The sequence below is a fragment of the Strongylocentrotus purpuratus genome, unplaced genomic scaffold (genome assembly GCF_000002235.5).
Source record: "Strongylocentrotus purpuratus isolate Spur 01 unplaced genomic scaffold, Spur_5.0 spur5_scaffold_14, whole genome shotgun sequence".
NCBI classification, from domain to species: Eukaryota; Metazoa; Echinodermata; class Echinoidea; order Camarodonta; family Strongylocentrotidae; genus Strongylocentrotus; species Strongylocentrotus purpuratus.
The window spans coordinates 27,699,855-27,722,785 of NW_022145599.1; the positions used below are offsets into that span (position 1 = coordinate 27,699,855).

The 22,931-nt window shown below is 37.6% G+C and overlaps 2 protein-coding genes and 1 non-coding gene across 4 annotated transcripts in view; 1 reads left to right on the forward strand and 2 right to left on the reverse strand.

The window, feature by feature from the left end:
* LOC580687 (TATA element modulatory factor) overlaps positions 1 to 9,689 on the reverse strand; it is a 46,130-nt gene extending 36,441 nt beyond the window's left edge. For both annotated transcript variants that reach the window (XM_030984622.1, XM_030984621.1), the window contains exons 1-3: positions 9,313 to 9,689; positions 5,977 to 7,227; positions 807 to 874 (exon numbers count right to left, since the gene is read on the reverse strand). In XM_030984622.1, coding sequence (XP_030840482.1) covers positions 807 to 874; positions 5,977 to 7,227; positions 9,313 to 9,568 — 1,575 coding nt within the window. In that variant the 5' untranslated portion in view covers positions 9,569 to 9,689. The remainder of the gene's footprint in view (positions 1 to 806; positions 875 to 5,976; positions 7,228 to 9,312) is intronic.
* Positions 9,690 to 10,380: 691 nt separating this feature from the next.
* Positions 10,381 to 10,489, forward strand: TRNAI-UAU. The gene is made up of 2 exons: positions 10,381 to 10,418; positions 10,454 to 10,489. It is a non-coding gene; the product is annotated as a tRNA-Ile (tRNA).
* Positions 10,490 to 13,571: 3,082 nt separating this feature from the next.
* LOC576753 (DNA topoisomerase 3-alpha) overlaps positions 13,572 to 22,931 on the reverse strand; it is a 31,947-nt gene continuing 22,587 nt past the window's right edge. The window contains exons 21-27 of the mRNA XM_030985185.1: positions 22,710 to 22,804; positions 20,189 to 20,621; positions 19,490 to 19,590; positions 18,451 to 18,718; positions 17,344 to 17,510; positions 15,238 to 15,402; positions 13,572 to 14,311 (exon numbers count right to left, since the gene is read on the reverse strand). Of these exons, the coding sequence (XP_030841045.1) occupies positions 14,280 to 14,311; positions 15,238 to 15,402; positions 17,344 to 17,510; positions 18,451 to 18,718; positions 19,490 to 19,590; positions 20,189 to 20,621; positions 22,710 to 22,804 (1,261 nt within the window). The 3' untranslated portion in view covers positions 13,572 to 14,279. The remainder of the gene's footprint in view (positions 14,312 to 15,237; positions 15,403 to 17,343; positions 17,511 to 18,450; positions 18,719 to 19,489; positions 19,591 to 20,188; positions 20,622 to 22,709; positions 22,805 to 22,931) is intronic.

Below are 22,931 nucleotides of genomic sequence, written 5' to 3' on the forward strand. Positions count from 1 at the left end.
GATGGCAAAATTTTACTTTTTAGTATTTCCTGAAAGAGTATACTTTCCAATATAGATCTATTTTCAACATTTCGAAGCACAAAAATAACCTGAAAGTAGTATTTTGGAGAGTTTTTGTACACCTATGAGACAGATTGTCTGATCTTAATTTTTTAAATAGTTATTTTCATTTCTTGATGGCCCTGGCTAGTGGCTCTCTTTTTATCTCCTATCTAGAGTAAGATGTTGCATTGATACTTGGTCTCAATAAGGAGCAGGATATTCATATATTAGTGTGCAAAGATTGTGGACAATTTGAGAATTCCTTTACGTAACTTTCTAAAGGTTTTTTTAATTTTTAATCCACCCTTTTTATTTTACACTTTGCAGGACTCCTTGTGAAACAGAGTGTATTCGAGTACAGACTTAATGCCCTTTTCTCTCAAGTAACATTATAAACTTGATGGCCCGAATTCACAAAGCAAGGTTTGAGCTCAGACCAAGGTTTGAGCTCAAACCTCCTTTTGTTTCGCCTAACCTCCTTTTGTTCTTTACAAACCAGGTTTGTAAAAAACGCGTAAAACACGTCATATGACGTACGAAAACCAAGGTTTGTCGACAAACCTCCTTTGTGAATTCGGGCCTCAAGGACTAGATTTTGTTTCTTCACATTTCTAATTAGGCTAGGAACAACCAACTATAATGAGTTATATATCATTTTAAAGCTGAGAATCGCCTCTTTAGAATCAGACCGTAACAAGAAAATGTTAGTAGTTTTGTGTTGCCTTGTCACAAACTATTGCAGTCATTCCAGTTCATTAACTCACCTTAAGAAGCTTCTGTGGTTGTGTAGCACTGTTCTGGTCAAATTCTTCAGCAGCATCAGGACTGGTAGCTAGCAAATGAATTAAACACAATTGACTATTAGTTTCACTTTTATAGGTTCTTTCCTTTCTCCCCTTTTTTAAAAAGACATTTGCTATCATGATCTGATCAAGCTAAAAAATGAATGCAATTCCAAATACCGGTAGTTAACTTGCATTATACACTACCTGCTTATCAAAACAGATATTCAACACAAAATGCCAATATATTACCTAAAAACCTACAGGCAGACATACACTGTACATGTACAGCACACTGGTTTGGCAGATGTGATGGTGCCAGGTAAAAATGTCAGAGGAAAAAATGTCAGAGGTAAAAATGTCAGAGGTAAAAATGTCAGAGGTAAAAATGTCAGAGGTAAAAATGTCAGAGGTAAAAATGTCAGAGGTAAAAATGTCAGGGGTAAAAATGTCAGAGGAAAAAATGTCAGAGGTAAAAATGTCAGAGGTAAAAATGTCAGAGGTAAAAATGTCAGAGGTAAAAATGTCATATGTAAAAATGTCATAGGTAAAAATGTCAGAGGAAAAAATGTCAGAGGTAAAAATGTCAGAGGTAAAAATGTCAGAGGTAAAAATGTCAGAGGTAAAAATGTCAGAGGTAAAAATGTCAGGGGTAAAAATGTCAGGGGTAAAAATGTCAGAGGAAAAAATGTCAGAGGTAAAAATGTCAGAGGTAAAAATGTCAGAGGAAAAAATGTTAAAGGTAAAAATGTCAGAGATATAAAGAAAATGTCAGGTACAAAAAAAAATGTAGGGAGGAAAAATTGGTGCCATCATTATATCTCGGCACTTTATCACACAAAATGTCAAGATGTAAGCTATTGGGCTTGTCTCTTATATTTTATAAATGACTGTGTATTGTACTTCGTGCATGTCCTGAGGATAATACAATGTGGAAAATAAATTTGAAACTTATATTTTGTGATCAGGTTTGCATATATTAATTTCTATCATTTTCGAGATTTTATATTGGTTGATGTTTTAATGTTTATTTGGTTTTGAGGAAGTAGGCCATAAAATATAAATAGAATATTAAGATTGAATGAGATACAACAGGGAATCAGTTATAAAGATCGCACAGAAATTCCACAAATTCAGTAATTAGACCCATCTTCATGTCCATCCCAGCAAAGACTGTTATGACAAGAAAACGTTAATAAAAAGACACGGATGCTTTGTCCCCCTCATCAATACTTTATTACAAAAGTTTAACAATGTTAAATATTGTCAGATAGTAGGCCTACAAGTAATAAACGTTGAGACATATCTACCCAGGTATTTTATCATGTGCTTTCGAGTTTCGACCATAACACTGCAACTTTATATTTAAAAATTACGATTAAGAAACGTGGGAGAAATACAGTATAAGTACCTCAACTTCAACCGTTTTTGTTCTGCAAAATTCATGATGCATTTTGTTTAATGTGTAGACTTGTACGAATATGTACCTGCTGGAAACTGTCGTATACAGTGTATGCCAGCACACCTTGTATAAATCCTGCACCAAATATCCTTCAAACAATATTACCATGTATACAAGCAGTATCATGATCAGGGGCGTCAATCCTGGGGGGGGGGGGGGGGACGGGGGGACACGTCCCCCCTCCCCACGAATGTTCAGGTGGTGAAATGTACCCCCCATGTTTTGTCAGAAAAGAAGTTCTTTAATAATTTAATGTAACGTCAAAGCTTCCGCGCGGGAGGGTGGGGGGGGGGGGGGAAACTGAATTCAAACAAGGATTAAGAGTCGAGAACGGTATACAACGAATCGTCTTCTTTCTCTCAAAATGTATTGAAACGTCAAAGATAAAAAAAAAAAGGCAATGAATGAACCGGTCACCAATGAAATTACATGCCGTGAAACAGAATAACTAGAGAAAGAGTGTGTGTGTAGCAACATAACGTGGTATAATTTTGAAAGTAACTGTAAAGGTGACATGTAATTGTGTCCCCCCCCCCCATGCTCTAACTCGGATTGACGCCCTTGATCATGATGCTATAAATGTGTACAGTAAAACTATGTTTCTGATATGTTACTCATTAATAAATATTTGTCAATTTCAGTGTTTGATCTCTTACATCAAATAATTATAGAACGATGTAGCTTAAACAGAACCTCTGCAGAGCGCGCGCCTATCTGGAATATGATGGTGCGGTTAGCATTTGATGTAACATTGGCGGCTTTCTGCTTTGTATCAGAGTATCAAGCTGCTTATTGATGTTCTCCCAGACTATTTATACCGCAATAGTGATCGACGATCAACTCTTTGCAAAGCGCGCGCTTCTCTGGAATGTGATGGTGCGGTTAGCATTTGATACATGGGCGGCTTTCTGCTTTGTATCAAGGTATCAAAGTATCAAGCACACAAAAAAGTGAAAATGTTGGAAATATTCAATTTTGTAGGAAATTACATTTTATAGTAGTCATTGCCACATTTTAAAATGTCCATCAATCTTCAGAAGGGACGGTGAAGTGGGGGCGGGGGGGCGGAGGACTCACGGCGTGATATGTTATCTTCTTCTTTCTTTCTTTTTTTTTGGGGGGGGGGGGCTGTGATGACTTTTCTTTTTATTTAGTGATTTTTCCCAGAAGTTTGCTCAGTGTACCAGTATCATTTGCTTAGACAAAGGCATATGAGGGGGAGGCAGCCGGGTCATTACGAAGGATGCACCCCCTCCCCCGTCTCCGCTCGGCAATATTTGGGCAAAAGGTCCCAATTCCGGGCAGTAAGGTAAATAAAAGTTACAGAAAGAAGAAATTAAAGCAGCGCTGAAATTAATGAAATTTTTACCTCTGACATTTTTACCTCTGACATTTTTACCTCTGACATTTTTACCTTTGACATTTTTACCTCTGACATTTTTTCCTCTGACATTTTTTCCTCTGACATTTTTACCTCTGACATTTTTACCTCTGACATTTTTACCTCTGACATTTTTACCTCTGACATTTTTACCTCTGACATTTTTACCTCTGACATTTTTTCCTCTGACATTTTTTCCTCTGACATTTTTACCTCTGACATTTTTACCTCTGACATTTTTACCTCTGACATTTTTACCTCTGACATTTTTTCCTCTGACATTTTTACCTCTGACATTTTTACACCGAGCCGATGTGATAGAATCTAGAATAAATTCTCAAGTGACTTTCTGACGTCTGTATTATCCTACAAAATCTTCACTTCTGTTCTGTTTACATGATCTCTTCGTAAACCATTTGTCATTCAATACAGGCCCTGATCTATTCACCTTACAGGTACAACTAAGATTAAACAGCATAGAGTGAAATGTCTACACAAAAGCTGAAGATCTTTCGTGTAAACAATTTACTACTACATTGTACTCATGAAGTGGAGGTTACTTAATGGTAAAATCCAACTTAAATCAAATGACCATGGGGGAGACCAGATTGTCTTATGTTTGGACAATTCAGTGAATTCTATAACTATGCATGAGAGTGTTTAGAATGTTGTCCTTCATTGACATCATTTTGGCTCCAGCCCAGAGTGCATACATGAGCTGTGTACAGACTGAACTTTAATGTGCCCCTTTCCCTCCCCCTCCCCCTTCAAACATGGAAATCTGGAAATCTTGACCATTTATATCAACCCTAATTATTCAAATGCACTGGTTGTTTGGAAACTTCTGAAATTTCCTTGTGACAATTTCTACCTTTGTCTTTTCATTCTGTTAAGAAGCTAAAAACAAGCTCTTTTTAAAAAGCTTCACAGAGCTACTGCGTGTACATTTACTGTAAAATGCAAAATGCTTGCTGCTCTCAGTTTTTGTCAGTGTTTACACGTGCCCCTGGACAGAATACAGCACCAAACTATAATTCTGAAGCTTATTGACAATTGATAGGTCTTTGACGCAAAAATGGCCAATTTCTACATCTTGGGCTCCACATTACCCTTTTCTGTCAATCTAGAAGTTTAGAACCCAAACATGTTGCTATGGACATATGAGCCAGGCGAGTTGAGGCAATTTAAGTTAAACCTTCTACTCATTTTCACTTATGAGTTTAAAAAGTCACAGCAATTACACTGCCTTTAAAAAGTTCTAGTCAAAGGGTGTACATGTACACACGGTACCTGGGAAACATCCTTCACTGTAAAGTCTGTTTCTATAGTAATTGACTCCCAGGCACAATAGAAATTTGCTCTTGGTGTAAAGCTGGGGGTTCCTTTGAACTTTAACCGCACAGTGGCGGCAGAACAAAAGACACACTAAAGAATGACGTCAGATAGTTGATCAAGTTCTCTACAGTGTACATACACGTATACTGGGAGTGGATGATCTCTAGACTCTTATTATTGTACGCACATATAAACAATTTACATCTACTTTTATAGACAGGTCTATTAAAAGTTCAGTACATGAAATTCCCTGATCTGTTATTTGTTTTTATAAGCTTACAGTGTACCTTTGTCATTTAAATTTACTGGATAACTTATTTGACTTCACTTGATGATCACAGCTATAGATTAAGAACCGACTAATTCTTTAAGACTTTCTATTGCTGCCCCATCCCTGCCCCCATCCCCTCCCCTACATGTAGCATTATCTCAATCTTGACCTTTCAGTAAAAGAGGGCAGCAGACAGATTTCAGGGTAGCTTGGCACCATTTCAGGGCTTACCCCTATAAGTACTGTAGTTCTCATGCCAACTAAAGTACCATAGAGTCATCATGATTTCAAAACATGGCCTACGGTATCTAAATTTAACCAGATTTCCTTTTCCCCCTCTCCTATACAGTGTATCTCCTAATCAACATTTAACATGCACAGAAGTTAATGCATGTAAAATGCATGGAAATGCACAAGTATACACCAATATAAATGTCATCTCAATAATTAACAATCTAAACAAAAATTATACAATTGATCTACATGTAGGACAATGGTCAAATCAACAGGTCTTCCTGTGTATCACTGTTTGTGACATCATCAACTTGTAACTACTGAATTCATTTTCTAAATTTGACTTTTATTCCCCATCAAAATCAAATTAAAACAAATATATATTTGATGAAAATGGTTGCTTTTGAGAACAAATTTTTACAAAAATTAACAGTAACAAATTTATTGTTTGCAAAATATAATTTCTTACTTTTCAATGTATCCTCATTTTCAGGTCTTGGTGTTTCTTCCTCCTGCTCTGTCTGTGGCAATGACTCTTGGCTCTCAGACTCCTTTGGTGTTGGTGTGGAGTTATGCTCTTCCCGGATCCCAAGTCCTTCTTCCGAGCTGGACCTGGGGCGCTCATCGGTGCTCGAGGACGGCGTCATCTTGTCATCCTGATCTTCAGATTCTACATCAGCCGAATATGAGGGAGAGACGCGGTGGCTTAGAGCCATGGAGGCCTGCTCGACAATGTTTCCAACATCTTGGCTCTGTGCACCGGCATGCATGGGATCCGGCATGTCGTTGAAGCGTCCTTCCGAGATGATACTGAAGTCACTGTCGGTAGGACTCCGCTTCCCGTTAGATGATGAAGAATAGTGCTTGGGTGATGTATTCTCTGGTGACTCTCTGGTGTCGTAAAGATAGACGGATGACTGCTCGCTAGCTGTATGTTCATTTATCACTACAAAGTCACTATCACTCCTAATGGACGTCTGCTCGTCTGTGTTCTCCGATTCTGATTTGGTGTCCAGGTCGCTACTTTTCCGGCGACTTGGAATGCGATGTTCTCCTTCCTTTTCATCTGCTTCAACTGTCCCAGTACTTGTAGAATTACTACTCTCAAGGCTTTGTCCTAGAGGCTGATCCACCAAGGTGTCATTCTCTTCCTCAAATTCTCGAACATCTGATGATTTCACCAACAAGAAGCTTTCGGTCGACTTCACATTTTCAGGATTTATTGCACTATCTTCCGACTTTGTCTCTTGGAGACTTGTGTCCTGTTTAGCGTCATCCTGGGTACTACCTAGGACATCTTCTGCAAGTGCAGTACCCTGTGGCAAGACTGGCTCTGGCAGCCCTACATCAACATGCAGGGGTTGTAAAACAGCTTCACTTTTGACCTCTTTGTTGTCTGCCTTTCTTGATCCTAAATGGGATTTCTTGCCAGACTTACTGGTTCTTCTCTCTTTATCTATTTCGTCTGAATCATCACTGTCTTGCAACAAAATCTTGCTCTTAGTCTTTGAGTTCTTTCCTGACATGGAAGATAACCTTGTAGGTTTGTCAGTGGGACTTCCCTTGGCGACATCTTCCGATTTAGCTGGGGTTTGAAGTTTCTTGCCTAGAGATTTCTTTGGCTTGCTTGGTGGTTCATTCCCTGTGAGAAAGGCACTGAAAAATGTGTCATCTTGGGGTGAAACTTGGCTCTTTGCTCGTGATGAGTAAGCCTCGGATCCTGCAATTTTTGTAAAGATACAGAAAGATATAGTGAATAAGCGTATAAAAAGACAAATATGAAAATAAATTTCATCTTCATGTATTCATAAATAGCGATTAGTGCAAAAGCAGGGAGTTGGCTAAATTAAACAGTGCTTGCCCCTTGTAAAGTAAGTACCAAATTGGCAATAAGAAAACAGTGTATTTTGTATACACCCTGTGTATTTGCACTTCAGGAAGACACAACATCATGAACTCTCGTAAAGAGGTCAGTGTTTTTTAAATGTTTATCGCACATTAGCTCATTATCATCAGAAACAAGTGGAAGGTAAAGCTAAACTACTATCACTCCAGTATCAAAATCTCATACTTTTGGAAATTTGGTTAAATTCTTAATCTTAACAGATTTCAAAGTGCTTTGTATGAGAAAGAGAAAAGTCCCCTAGCGAACTCTGAAGCTAGTTTGCAATGTTTGTTGGGTGCAGGAATAGGTTACTACAAACGCATTTTTGGTTTTGTTTACATCCCTCTTCACGCAGGACTTTGGGTGCCAATTAAGGCTAGGTGATATCGATATCATATTAGTCATACTATCACCTACGGGACTCGGTAATGCGGTGGTCACATCCCGCCGTACTTGCAAGTGCGTGCTGTCTACCGGCAAAAACGTGCGTAAAATTCTATGTGCCTACTGTGCAATATTCAATCATATTTGTCATTATCAATCAAGACTCAAGTCAAGACAAGACACATAGAACTTTAGCTTACATTTAGGGCATGCACATAACGTTCATCCAATCTCGGCGAATTGCAGCCTCATTTTCCTAAATTGGCGCCAACAAGGGCCCCTTCTTAGTTATTGGCTATCACTGGCTTCCATTAGCTCCATGTTATATGTTATGGTGCGAGGTGAAAGCTTGCGATTTTCTGTTTGATCTGATACCAAAATCATTATATTTCAGTCAAACCCTCTATTTATTACAATTTTTTCAGCATCCTTAAAAGGTTAATTATTTCACTTAAGTTTAAGTCTTACGTAACTTTGTTTTAGTTTGAAAAATTCTCATTTTCGTCATATTTAAGGTACAAAACTTGCTAGATGTACTGATATATTTGTCAATTTTTTATTTTGTGCGTGAACCTATGCTGAGCTCAGTGTGTAGTGCGTCACCTGTTTAAAGTATGACATGTCAGTGTGTTATGTAATATTATGAATTGACATTGCCATTGACTTTAAGTTGCGCTTAAGTTAGTAGGTCCTCTCTCATTTAAATTTGAAGCCACTCGAGCAGACCGGCCAATGGGAGCATGTAAACTCAGTATACAGTGCTCAACGCGCAAAGTTCTATGTGCAAGAGCTCTACATGTACATAGACTTTGTAGACTCTAGGTGGGCATGTAACAATGCGTGCACTTTCGCCATGAAGATTTCTGCCATGGGGCTGTAGTGTTATGCACTATTGGAGACCATTTGGATAACCTACGCAAATGAGGGCTTTTGAATGGCTGATAAGATTTTTGTTTCATGATTTCTATTGGATGAGAAGAATGACATTATGATCTTTCATTTCACTTTCTATGATTTATGTTTAAACAGTTTAAGCCATTTTGTTTTGCAGCGCTGTTTCACAAGAGCCCTGTTTAGTGCCATTCTGTACCCTGATCCTGCAATGAAATTGAGAAAAAAAGTATTTAAATTGATCATTTAACATGTGAATCTGCTTTTGGTGAAATTTCAGCGAAATCTATGGAGTATGGAAGAAAAATATGTTTTTTTGAATGAGAAGCGTGATATGTCATGCAAAAATGACGGCCCGATTAGCGGTTTTCGCGTAATTACAGTAAACTAAGAATGACAGTCACTAACTTAACACACGCGCCCGCTTGCACCCCACCATCCGGACGGTATGTAGGCCTAATTGTATTGTGCTTCAGTTTGCTGTGAAGGAAATATTCATTAAACGTGTGAAGTTATCTACCGTAATGAGGATCTGAGACATTACGCCGTACGGTAGATAACTTCACACAGGCATGCACGGGCACCTGTTAAGGGTCAAATTTTGGAAAGGTTTCTGAACAAGCGCAAAATAATTAGCATAAGTACCTTCTTGCCCTGAAGGGCCGTCTTCCTCAGAGTTAGACTGGAGCTTTCCAGACAGACTACCAGCTGAGGCACTGCCTGGATTCGACAACGACGACGCTCGCCCAGTGCCGCCGGAGCTCTGGGCAGCCTGGCTCCCGCTGCCGGTGTCACTGCCTTCCTCATCCTGAATATCGAGAACTTTGTCGATCGACTTTTGGGCGGACGACAAGGCTGTTTTTGCAAATGAAGACAGACTGGCTTGATTAAACCAGCTCATTTTTCATTTTCCAAGCTTCCTTTTTCATAAAATGGAGTCATTCGGTCTGTTTTTTTCTATGACTTTCGTGTCTTTTTCGAGACATTACACGTAAACATAGAGCTGTGAAGGAATAATCGAATATTTGGAGGGTAAGGATATTTCGAAGATAGAAATAATTGAAAATAGTATTGAATTAAAATCAGCAAAATGCATTTGGTATAGAGACAAATAAGAATTTTCATTATTTGAGAAGGTGAATTTTTATTATCTTTAAAGAGAAAATATCTGAAATATATTCAAAATATATTATCCCACACTATTGTCCCTCGATCATACAGTGAAATTATTTCCCTTGATTTAATGGATTCTCCTTTGAAAATCGGTTTTCTGCCAAAGAAGTAAAAATAAGAGAATTTAAACTAAGATTTGCTTTTTAAATGATTAACAAAATTACTTGATTTAAAAACTAATATTTAATAATATTATTTTTATTTGGTTTTAAAGCACTTTGCTGTATTTTTGGAAATAGTATTTTCTATATATATTTAAAGCTCGTTGCATAATTTAAAGGTATATGGAGAAAACTGTTGCCAATCTGAAATAAATTTGAGAGCTCTTTAATCCTTGGGAACTTGTGGTCCAATCTATATTTCTTATCTTCTGTTCTAAAAAATGAAAAATCACTTTTTAAAAAACTGTTATAGCGTCATTGAGTAATGTAAAATAATATTGCATTCGAAACGATGAATTTTATATCTAGAAATGACCCGTGTTCGGGCTTTGTACCATCTCTGCGAACATTGCGCTATTTACACTTCTCCCGCCAACCGTCCCCAGTGGCGCAATAGGTTAGCGCGCTGTACTTATAGACAGTACCCAGCGTCGTCTGGCTACACTGTAGACATGCGGAGGTTGTGAGTTCAAGCCTCACCTGGGGAAATCGGTCCTTTTTGCTGATAATTTTGTTTTTGTTGTATAATGACCCACTGACCATATTTGGGTATATTCACGATCAACATTACTTCTTATGTGATATAGCAGTGTGAGATGGGCCAAATGCACTGTCCATCTTGAACCCCTCCCATCAGCCCTTACAAAAAAATACCAACTTTTTCAGATTTTACTCATGACAACTAAAAAGCTTGTCCCAGGATTGACTGACACATCAATGAATATATGTATGCATGCAACCTGTCTCATGGAATTCATTAGCTTTTCGTTTTCAGTTCTTCCCCATTTTAGGACAATTCCGTAATATAGGTAGGGCTTGATTTTCTGATTGTGAAGAATTAATAATATATGATTCATTATTCAAATGTATGAATTTGATCACTTAATTTGGTTTGAATTCACATTTGAGGATTTGTAATTTCTTTTTCAATTAAGACTCATTTTTATTTCCTTCCATATTTGGTTTGCACTGTAGTACAGTGTAGCCTATGTCCACATTCATTATATTTCAATATGTTACCAAGTTGTGGATTTTTAAGAAATAATACAGGTGCATATACCAACTTGGACAACAAAATTTGTTTGTTTGTTTTTTATTGTTATTTTTCTTCAGGATGAAGTGATTTTTTTTTAATACAATAAAAATCACCCATTTTGGAAGTTGATCAGTCAAGAACTTATCATAACCTTGAACATGAATAGGCCTACTGTTCAGCAGCATGTACTGAAAAACGTATCAGGGAAAGAAAAAAAAAGAGAGTACCAAGGAGAAATTGTGAATCTTCTGTTGGTGATGAATATTGGAGAGGAATTACAGTGAAAACCTGCATATAAAGACCACTTGAGGGAGACAACAGCAGTCTTTATATGCAGGTGGTCTTTATGAACAAGTACCGTATGTTTAATCAGTGTTTCAATGAGAAAGCAGGAAATGTGGTCGCTCTATCCAGATGATCAGAAATTTGCCTGATCAGGTACTTAATGTGGATTAAAGTTTTGAATAAGAGTATGATTTGTTGAGACAATATGCAAATTGTGTATGCATGTAGCATATTGTCTGTTTGGAACCAGAAGGGCGTTAACTCTGTATAAAAATAAATGAATTTATGCCCTTTTAGCTCCAAACAAGTGATGTGTGTCTCTGCAAACCCCACTTAGAAGTGTTATCAGGCTAATGAGAGTGTAACATTAAAGGTAAAGACCAGTTTTGGAAACGCCCCCTCTCAAAAAAATGAAATGGAAGCTCTTATCACCAATCATGGGAAAGAATATGTTTTGACTAATACGTGATCATACAAATTTTGCCGAGAAACCGGCTACTAATTAATATATTTGGCAAATTATTATATCTATTTGGACCTGATAGATATAACGCATGTGTTGCGGACGTGTGGGGGTAGTCCCATATACATCTTTCTGTGTACAGTGCTTGTAACTTTATCAAGACTGGACTGAATTTCTTATCATTTTGATGATTCCAGAACCTTGCAGTACACACCAATACTTATATGCTAGATGATCAACCTTTTCTGATCGATTCCACTACGTTTCTTTCACAATGCAATCGCATGACCATAACTGGTCTTTATCTTTAACAAGCAATATATGATTAATTTCTAACAGACATCGAGAAAAAATAAGAGGTATATAAATCTATATTGTTATTGAAATATACATTGCACTTTAATCATCAAGTACAAAACATGAAATATGTGTCAACTACAAATATTCCAAATAGATTTTTAAATTTACAAGTTGAAATACATGTACCACTTAAGTTTTACTCCAGCATCTGCAGTCTGTGTGAGTCACTACTCTTCATTACATATGTAGAACTACTCTTACATATTAGTGTCAGTCTTATACAAGAAAAGGGTACTGAAAATAATGTTAAGTTTATTCAAACACTTGGTAGAACGAGAACAAATGCATATATATATATATATATTGGATAAGGCAGACTAATGGAACATGGTTGCAACTCCATGCTGCCTTATCCAATATATATTTTGCTCTGCCTATAAGCATTCAGCACTGTAGGGAGGAATAGACCAAATCTAAGTATATATATACGCACACATGTCCTTTTTAACTTCTATTCTAGTGAACAGATTTCACATTTATCTATTATATCATTTTGGAGCATACAGGATGGAGCTGGGTTAGGACATCCTGTATGTCTGCAATATACCTTAATATGAAAGAAGTCCACATACTTTGGCAACATTACTTCGCTGTGGTTGCGATGCACCACTCTTTTCTTTATCCACCTTTGCATTATAGGGAATTACCAGATTGCAGATGTTAACAAACAGATATTGAAATAGCATTTCAGTATTTTACATCATTCTGTGGAAGACAGTCAATCAATATGGCAAGGCCAATATTCGATAACATAATAATACTCATAGTACATTGCATGTATAAGCTTTTTAAATATCTGATATACCGCACAAGAGATGATATTCATACATTTATCTCATAATAGATACATGAATACTCATAACCTTCACAACATTAATGGGTTATTCCATTTTAGAGAAAAGGGAAAACATGACAGAATTGTCGAGCCTATTAACAGCACATGTTTTGGGCAATCCTTAGTTGCCATCAAAATTAATCAAAAGTCGACCAGAGAGATGAATCATTCTTGATGAAATAAACATAAACTTGGCACATGTTGTAAAGGACACCTCTGTCTACCATTGTCCCCCAAATAAATATCAAATGATATGAAAATTGACATGTGTTCTTTTGGGGACATAATAAAATTGATAATAACAGATAACAAAAGCCTATCTGCACTAGTTTGGCCAGGAGGGATTAGACTTCCCTGCCTGGTCACTGACAGGTGGTTATCTCATCGAATCAGCTCTCAATTAATAAGACAAAGGGGACCATGGGGGACCAATGGTCACTGATAAGGTATTTTCTTATAGAGGGCGCAAGTAGCTATAAGTAGTGCAGTGGGGCTTTAAAGCCCTACTGTCCTACTTGTAGCTACTTGCTCCCTCTATATAGAAAACTTCCCCAATCAGTGCCTGTTAGTCCCCCATGATCCTCTTTTTCTGATGTTAGTTGAGTTAATGAGATAGCCACCTGTCAGTGACCTCCCTGTGTGGTCTAATCCCTTCTGGCATAGTACTGTTGACGGTCTTTAATACTAGTGTGCCAAAGCGCTGTATTTTTATCACCTTGGCATTCACAGTCCTGCGGTGAAGTATTCACGAGACCATGACATCTCTAGGATTTGACCACCACAATTTGTCATCAATAAATTGTTTAATAATAACACTCATAATTAGGCAAGAAAGTGAGGTGAAAGTGCCTATTTTTTGGTTTATAAATTGGCCCTATTAAGCACAGATGAGACAAGTATTTACACTACAACAAATGGCAAAAACAAATTGGTCAATTGGGAGCATTTTAAAGTGGGTTTTGGAGGTGTGACAGAGTTATGAAGTGGATTTTAACTCATCTTCACATTTTCTTGTTCATCATACTGTCTTTAGTAAATTATGAGAAAAGCAAGAAATATTATTCATAGAAAATGTTATGTGTTTTATTGCATAGTATCGCAAATTTGAAAGTAATACAAAATCTCAAAAAGTAATTGCAATTTCATTGACTGACAGAAGCATGTTCCACAAATCAGGTGAAATAAAATCTTGTTCAATTATTGAGCTTCAAAATGGCTGATCTTTTAGAAGGATTGGTAGTACTGAATGCTTTCTCTCCTCCATAGGTGTCCTCAGCTCTGTGAAGTGTATTTGAAGACTCATTTCTGTGGGCAGGATCTCTTGGTGTGGCCTAGAAGAAAGGATACATAGGACGTCATCAAATTGGAGAAAAAAACATTGTTGAATGTCCTAGTTAGTTTTTTCTTTAATTTACTTCATTAATTTTTTTTAGGATGACTGATGAAAAAAAAGGTGCAAATTTCTCAATGCATGTGAATCACAAGTACAAAATAACCTATCATGGTTAAAAAATACCACAAAAAGGTGTTGGGAGCTAAAGGGAACTCTTTTATAATTATTTCCATGGGAACCATCATATCACTTAACATAGAATAATAATTCAGATTATCTATAGACTGTGTACGACAAAAAACACTAAAAAAGTTGCACATAGAGGTCAATAAAGGTGCATTTGGTCAGTGCAGTCATTTTTTTTTTTTTTTTTTTTGGGGGGGGGGGGGGGGTTGATGTTGTTTTTTTTTAGAGAAAAAATTAAGAGTTAACTTTTATGATGTAAATTTTGAAGCACCAAACAATGTATGAGTGGTATAAGATGTTACATTGATTCTTGGGACATTATAATGAACAGGATGTACCTAATCAGTTTGGCAAGTTTTAGGGCTGATAACCCCTTTACAGAAATTTCCTTGAGTTTTAATCCTATTTTTGTCCTTTACACACAATACCGTATGATTGTGAGCCACAGTGCCTCAATAGACTTCAAATTTTACATAATCTTTTCCTCTAAAGATACATTCTTTATAATTGGACAATTCTGTACCTTCTTACATTGCATTCAGAATATCAGTTTATGATGAATTATATATCATTTTAAAGCAGATTATATCAATTTTTAGAAAAAACAATTTGTTTGTTATTTTATCTTATGTGGTGATTTTTAAATATAATGTTGCGTTGCTGGGTAACATATGAAACATTTTGCTATGATTTGCAACTTTCTTTGATTGAGATCTCCTTCCATACTGGGTACATTACCTTCTTCATGGCAGATACTGCATGTTGGCTTTCTCCTCTTGCCCTGCCCACCACCACCTCCACCACCCCTGCCTCCACCTCCTCCTCCTCTTCCTCTTCCACCTCGACCACCTTGGAATGAAGAAGAGGACCAATTCTTGGCCTGGCCTCCTGCACTTCCTCCTCCTGAAAAAAAAAAAATTAGGGTTAATGAAATAAAACATCTGACAAGCCTATTCCTCATCAATTTTATCATTGTAGTCAACTGACCACAACATTCTACCATCAAAATTGTATAATAACATCTCGATTCCATATCTTTCAAACATACAAACTTATTGCCTCGAAAATTGGACTTATAATGAACTAGATGGAACTTCGACTGCGCGCAGACGAAAATGATGCCTCCGTCAAAAAGCAATTTTACAAACCAAAACAGCAGAAATTTTTCAAATTCCAGTTCAATTGTAATCAATTAACAGGTTCTCAGAATATTGTGATAACAAGAAATTTCTCATATAATAATAATAATAATAATAACTTTTATTTACCCAGGGTAGCACTTCAGTTATGAAACTGTTCTTCCAGTGGGCCCTGCATAATTATGTTATTACTACCCTTCTCCAATCTAATATGCTGAGCGCCTAGCTAGAAGGCATTGTTATAAGTCTTTGGTATGACTCGGCCGGGGTTCGAACCCACGACCTCCCATTCATGAGGCAGGCGCTCTAACGACTGAGCCACCATGCCCGGTACATATACATATATGACCCTTTGATCTTTGACCTCATGACCCTAAAATCTACTCAGTTCTTTGGCTCTGCAAGATGTCCTGAGTTAAATAGTAATCCATCTGTCAGTTCTAATGAGAATGCGTTCACAAGCTATTTTTGCATACATAATGAGCCCATGACCTTTGACCTTTGACCTCATGACCCAAGAATCTACTCAGTTCATTGGCTCTGCAAGATACATACATGATCTAAGTTTGGCAGTAATCCATCAATCTGTTCTAATGATAATGCGATCACAAGCTATTTTTGCATACATAATGAGCCGCATGACCTTTGACCCTGACCTCATGACCCCAAAATTTAATCAGTTCATTGTCTCTGCAAGTAACGTACATGACCTAAGTTTGGCAGGAATCCAATAATCGGTTCTTGAGATAACACGATCACGAGCTGTTTTTGCATACATAATGAGCCGCATGACCTTTGACCTTGACCTCATGACCCCAAAATTTAATCAGTTCATTGGCTCTGCAAGATACATACATGACCAAAGTTTGGCAAGAATCCATCAATCGGTTCTTCAGATAACGCGATCACGAGAACGGGACGTACGTACGTACGGACAACCCGAAAACATAATGCCTCCGGGTACTTCGTAACGGAGGCATAAAAAGGACAGGATAACATCAATTTGAATTCAAGGTGAGGCAAACTGTAGGCCTAAAGAGCGCATCAAAATCTACATTTTGAGGTCCTCATTTTGCATTTTTTGTCTCAAAGACATTTGCAAGCAACTTTCACTATTTTACTTTATCTTCTTGCAAAGCAAATCCACAAATCAACTATGATGGGACTGATAGCTGCCCTGGAAAACCCACATCTATACATAATCATTCCTTACGAAGGAGAACAAAGTTGAGGCATGGAATTTTGAAGGGATTGGGTATCTGTGTCTCAGATTCTTAACGAAATCCTGGATTCAGCTCATGCTGCAATCTTAGTCATAAACCTTTAGGTCAGTTAGGAATCCCTGTCTGATTATCAAGATATTTATGATTGGAATTTGACATTTCAATAACCGTTTTCTAAACGGTTTTTATAACACTATCATCTATTGGGGAAAATGAGTATGGTAAAACCGTTTACTCACAGATTTTCACTTTTTTGAGGCACTTCATGATCATTTTGTGGACAATATTTTTAGGGCTTCAATATTACACCACATCACAGACACTGATAACACGTAGGGCCATGCATCTCAGATTTGTAAAACTGAAAACGTTGATAAACAATGCCTTAAATATATAAACAGAGTTTTAGGCTGTATTCCCAACGTTTAAGGTCGTAGAGTCAATGTTATCAATGAAAATCACAAGTCAAAACTCAACCATACCTCGGCTGAAGTTAGAGCTTCCCTTGAAACCTCCACCACCACCACCACCACCACCACTCTTGGGTTCTTCATCAGCCCACTGGAAGTATGAACACTGCTTCTCTCTTGGTTTGCCACACACGTAGAACTGACGACCTTGGTTTGGACCCTCCTTCTGTACAGTACGTCTGCGGAGATCAAATAAAAGTACAAGGATTCAACGATTGATGAAGGACTTAATGATCCATGTTCTATTTTGATAAAGCTGGCATCTTCCTTCCCATTCCACCATATCTTAGTATATCACTAAATAAGTGAAAAAATTCAAATTTCACTACCGGTATTCATTCATCCCCATGTACTGTACACATTTGGTGTTCTCTCTCAATCTTCAAGCATACCTGTAGAAAGATACATCACTGGTATCAATGTAATTTGGGTACCGTAAATCTCTGTGCATAAGACGCCGAAAAAAATTCCACTCGGAAACTAAAATAACTCTCAAATTTGTCTGTCATCTTGGTTTGAAAGTAATCTTTCTGATAGATCTCAATATGTAATTTATAATAATCATTCCTCCAATTTTTTTTCTATTACACACGGTGTACCACAAGGTTCTATCCTAGGTCCTCTACTGTTTTTTAATTTACATTAATGATCTTACACATTCAACTGAACATCGCAGTTAAATGAAAGTCCTTCCCGTGTGGATTTTTTAACACAGACCTGGCTAGCTGCCGGCAGAGTAGGAAAAAAAATTAAAAAATGAAGAATTAAAAAAAAAAAAAATTGGTGTGCTTCTTATACACAGAGATTTACGGGTATATAACAAGTTGGTATGTCATTTTTGTAATGAACTGAAACCCCCAACAAAAGCACAGATTAATTTGGGAGTGTTCATTCTGTATACAGACCACTTGGAGGTTCATAAAAACTTCCTCAATAAAATAATATAATCAAATTTAAAGTTGTAAAAATCTATCTATCACAACTTTTCCATGAATGTCATGATTTTTCTGTTAGCTTTCATCATCCAATAATGAAATGCTATGTCTTTATAGTAACCTAAAAATTCCACTTCATGATTATATTATGACCAAATTTTACTGAAGCAATTATTCTACTTACTGTACTGCAGCTGCATTGCACTGGCACATGACCTCCCCCCAGACATTAGTGGAAGAACCCTGGTCCCCTCCATCAGTTCCATACCCACTGGATCTATCGGCCATTCCATTCAGGCCAGTGGCAGGGGTGTCAAAACCACCACTGAATGAGGGACTTGTGTTGTTTCGACCGGTGTTGCCAAGATCTGGGGTTGAGGTATTCTCTGTGTTTTCTTCAGACCAGAGGAAGAAGTTGCAGCCCCCTGACTGGCATTTGAAAAATTGGCGACCTGTAGACAGAGAAAGGAAAACCAAGATTTATTCCTCATACCAGTGAGCAAGGAATTTCCATTTTTTAATGGACAATAAATCAATTCAATTCTAATCAATTCTCATTGGCAATTAGCTCAAAAGGCAGATGACAAGTTACTTGAGCATAATGTCGCTTTAAAACAACGGCACTAATACTTACTCAAGAAGTTGTCATACCTGGAGGGTGTTTCACAAAGATTACGATTGACTTTAAGTTGGACTTAACTATGGCAAGCTGTTTGTGCCACTGTTTGCTCTCACCATTTACTGGCAATGGTCTCTCAAGGGAGTTACAAATCATGGTCACACATCTACTGAATTGAGCTGTTATGATAGTTCATTTATTGAAGGAAAAAATATTATCTAAAGTTCATAATTGAGAGACCAATGGTGAGATCAACCAGGGGCATGAATGGCCTGTCATATAAGTCCAACTTAAGTCCATCTTAGTATTTGTGAAACACTCCCCTAGTCATCTCTGAGTACAAGTACTAAATTTATCATCCATTGTCAGACCCACAACATTGAAGAGGGTGAAATACGCCAGAGCAAGAATGCACAATATTAGAGAGAAAGAGATCGAGAGAGAGAGAGAGAGAGAGATTGGATAGAGATAGTAAACAAAAGGTGAAGATCAAAGGCAAATATTTAAAGATAGACAGTAAAGAGAACGAACGGGAGAAAGAGAGATAAAACATAAGATGAATTCAAAGTGCCAGATAAAGTCTAGGATTGAAACATGATCTCACCTTGATTTGGGCCCTCTTTTCTCACAGTGAGCTGAACAGCATCCTGACCACAGCTACATACCACTGCATTGCTTGTACTACTACTACTTTTACTCCCATTCCTATATAGAGTAGAGGTAAAAGATACAAGTATTTTCAATCTTGGACTCATAAAATTATGTTTTTCTTGAATTTCAGTTGCTTGTCAAGACCAAAGATATCTTGAATTATCATTAATATCATTTAAACAAAGATACAATATCACACATTTGTTCCATATGTATCAACAACAACAAAAAGAAGAAAAAAAAAAAGTAAAGCATAGTTGGAACATGGCAATGATTTTCTTTTACATATTTTTGTTTGCAATAAGAAATATATGTACAAATGTCATGCCGGTCACTCCCCCCTAAAATCAGTTAAATTTCTTACATTTTGCAGTTATATAATAGACTAAACTGCATTGGATATAACATAGATTACGATATCCCTTCAGGTTAATTTTCAGGCCCAATCTTTATTGAAATCTTAACCCCTAACTTAAGCAATTCTTTGGTAATAATTAGTTGAGATTTCAACAATCTCACCTGTTTGGCATGTTAATAACGAAGGAGATAATGGGTGACAGTCCGCAAACTATAACAACCCATTCTCTTCATACAACAGATTAAAATACCGATTTGTATAGCAATTAAGTGTATGAGGCAAATATTCCATTACCTTGATGGAATTTGAGAAAGGGGAGTCCTTGCGGCAGAATTTCCAAAGGATGACGTGGAGTATGATCTTGATGAAGAATTATCATTCCATCCTCCATCTCCTCCTCCTCCTCCTCTTCCTCCTCCTCTTCCTCCTCCTCCCCTATTACCTCCAAACTGTCCATTTCTGGTAGATGATGAAGATGACAATGCTGACGATGGGGCACTGCTAGAGTTGAACCAATGTGATGCTTCATTATCATCTATGTCCACAGAGCTTCCCCCTACAGGTCTACCTCCACCTCCTCCTCTGGTGCTGTTGGAAAATCCTCCTCCAGCACCTCCTCCTCCCCCTCTTCCTCCTCCTCCCCCACCACCCCCTCTTCCGCCTCCCCCACCACCACCTCTTCCTCCTCCTCCTCCTCCTCCTCTGTTTGCAGTTCTGTTACCAGAAGCTTAGATGAAAAGGAAATGATTTGAAATCGTAAAATAAGCAAATGAGGAGAAAGATATGTTTATCAACAGAAAAAAGACAAAAGACTTGTTGAATGGATAAAGAGACATTTAATAAAATAATTTCAAAGCATTCAGATCTTTTACTTGGATTTTATACAATTCAATGTATTTCTTACATGGTTTTAATATGAAAAATCTGGGTCTGTCTTAGATTTGGATGAACAATCTAGAACTAGTGCTGTAGCCGAACCGCCGAACCGAACGGAAGTTCGCCGAACATGGCACTCCCGAACCGAACCGAACCGAACCGAACACAAAGGCCTGGTTCGGATGTTCGGCAGAAAAATGTAAATGTTTTTGCAAGCTAATAATATTGTCAATTTGGACCTAATTTTCATGTCATGATTGCTCATTTTATATTTACTTTTTTGCCATTTTCCGCCTTTGTGATTGATGCCTATCCAGTGGTGGGCCCGACTTCACTGGCGCCATTTAAATCCCAAATCCTGACCACGCTACGTCGCGATCGCAAGACATAAACAAAAAAAGCGTGATCAAAACAACTTCAGCTCAAATCCATTCAACAAAAAAATAATATTTTAATTGTAACAATATCGGACAAATTTTACAATATAAATAATGAAATAAATATATATTATAGTATGGTATTTATTTATTCAGGAAAAATGGGATTTTATATTTTTCCTATTGAAAATAAAAACTTATAAAAAACAGTTATTGACGAGCCTGCATGTGTCTCTATTCAAGATGGCAGCTTTCATGACTCTAACATTAGACAACAACCGTCTCGGAAAATCTTTACAAAATATCATTTATTTACAAATTGAAAACATGATTCTTTTAAAATTGAAAATAAAACACGATTCAAGACGGAAATACGAATGTAAGTACAGGGATGCCAACCTTTCAGAGCACAAATCAGTAATCGTAAGGCTAAAAATCCGTAATTTGGAGACAAAATCCGTAATTTTCTGCGCGACGCAAATTTTTCTGCACGCTGGCAAGCGCAGCTCGCAGGCAAGCGCGATAGCACAACAAGTTAAATAAAAGTAACATACCTGTTCATTAGTTGGTGTTACACGATGCATTTCCATTTCTTACTGTATTCTTCTTTAAAAGTCTGTAACTTCTTGCCACGCTTCTTAGTTGTGGAAGACATGATGATTGATATCTAAATCCAACCAACATGAGTTCAGATTGTCGACGAAAATCGACGAACGCTGTGACAGCCTGTGAGAAATCCGACAGTGTACACGGCGCTAGCGTAGCGAGGCCTGGCGCTGGCCCGGCGGTAGCGGCGCGGCCAAGAGAGGTATTTCACCCGGCCCCCGCTCGCGAAGCACATGTATGCACCTGCGCTGTGAAAGGGGTGTGCTAGATAACAAATTGTCCGATCGGAAGCGCTATGGGATTTCTATGCATGGATTCAAGGATGGCTGCGCTGCAATAGTCAAAAGTACCGGTACGTGCTAAACCTTAAAGTGCTAATTTTGAAATCGGCAAAATCCGGGATTTATGGTATGAAAACCGTACCGCCCGTAATTGGCCGATTTCCCGTAGAAATTACGGGAAATCCGTACTAGTTGGCATCTCTGTAAGTAGTATTTTTCTTCAAAAATAATTATGTTTAGAGCAGTTTTTAATGTGAAATGGTCGGAAGCAGTGGGCAGAAGTCCTCCGTGCTGGTCGGGCCCGGCAGGCAGGCCAGCCCGCCCAGTGCCGACCGCCGTGGCTATAACGCTGCATGCTATTATATTACCGAACCCCGAACCGAACCAAGTTCGGGTGAAAAATTGCCGAACTCTGCCGAACCGAACCGAACACGAACATAGCGTCTGACTTACAGCACTATCTAGAACTACACAAACATTAAAAGAATGACGATGATACTATTATATACATGTATATAACAATAATAACAATGATTAAACAATAATACTATTAATAATATTAATGATGAAGATGAAAATGATAACAGCAATAATAATAAGTGGGTTCTTTTATAGTGCTCATGTCTGCCAGACTGCGGTCCACAATAGAGAAGATGAAAAAAGGGTGCTACATACCTTGGTAAGACTGATCTCTTGGTCTGAGGTAAGCTAGATTGAGATCCAGCACATCTTTAAGAGTTGTGTCACATCCTCCTATGCATCCTTCATATCTATATGTATCACACAAAAAAAAAAGAATTAAAACAAGTCAACGCAAAGCGTAGCATCCCCTCGCACGGTACAAATGGCCTATATACGTCAGAACAAGTTACCTCCATTGGATTGTACTATTATATT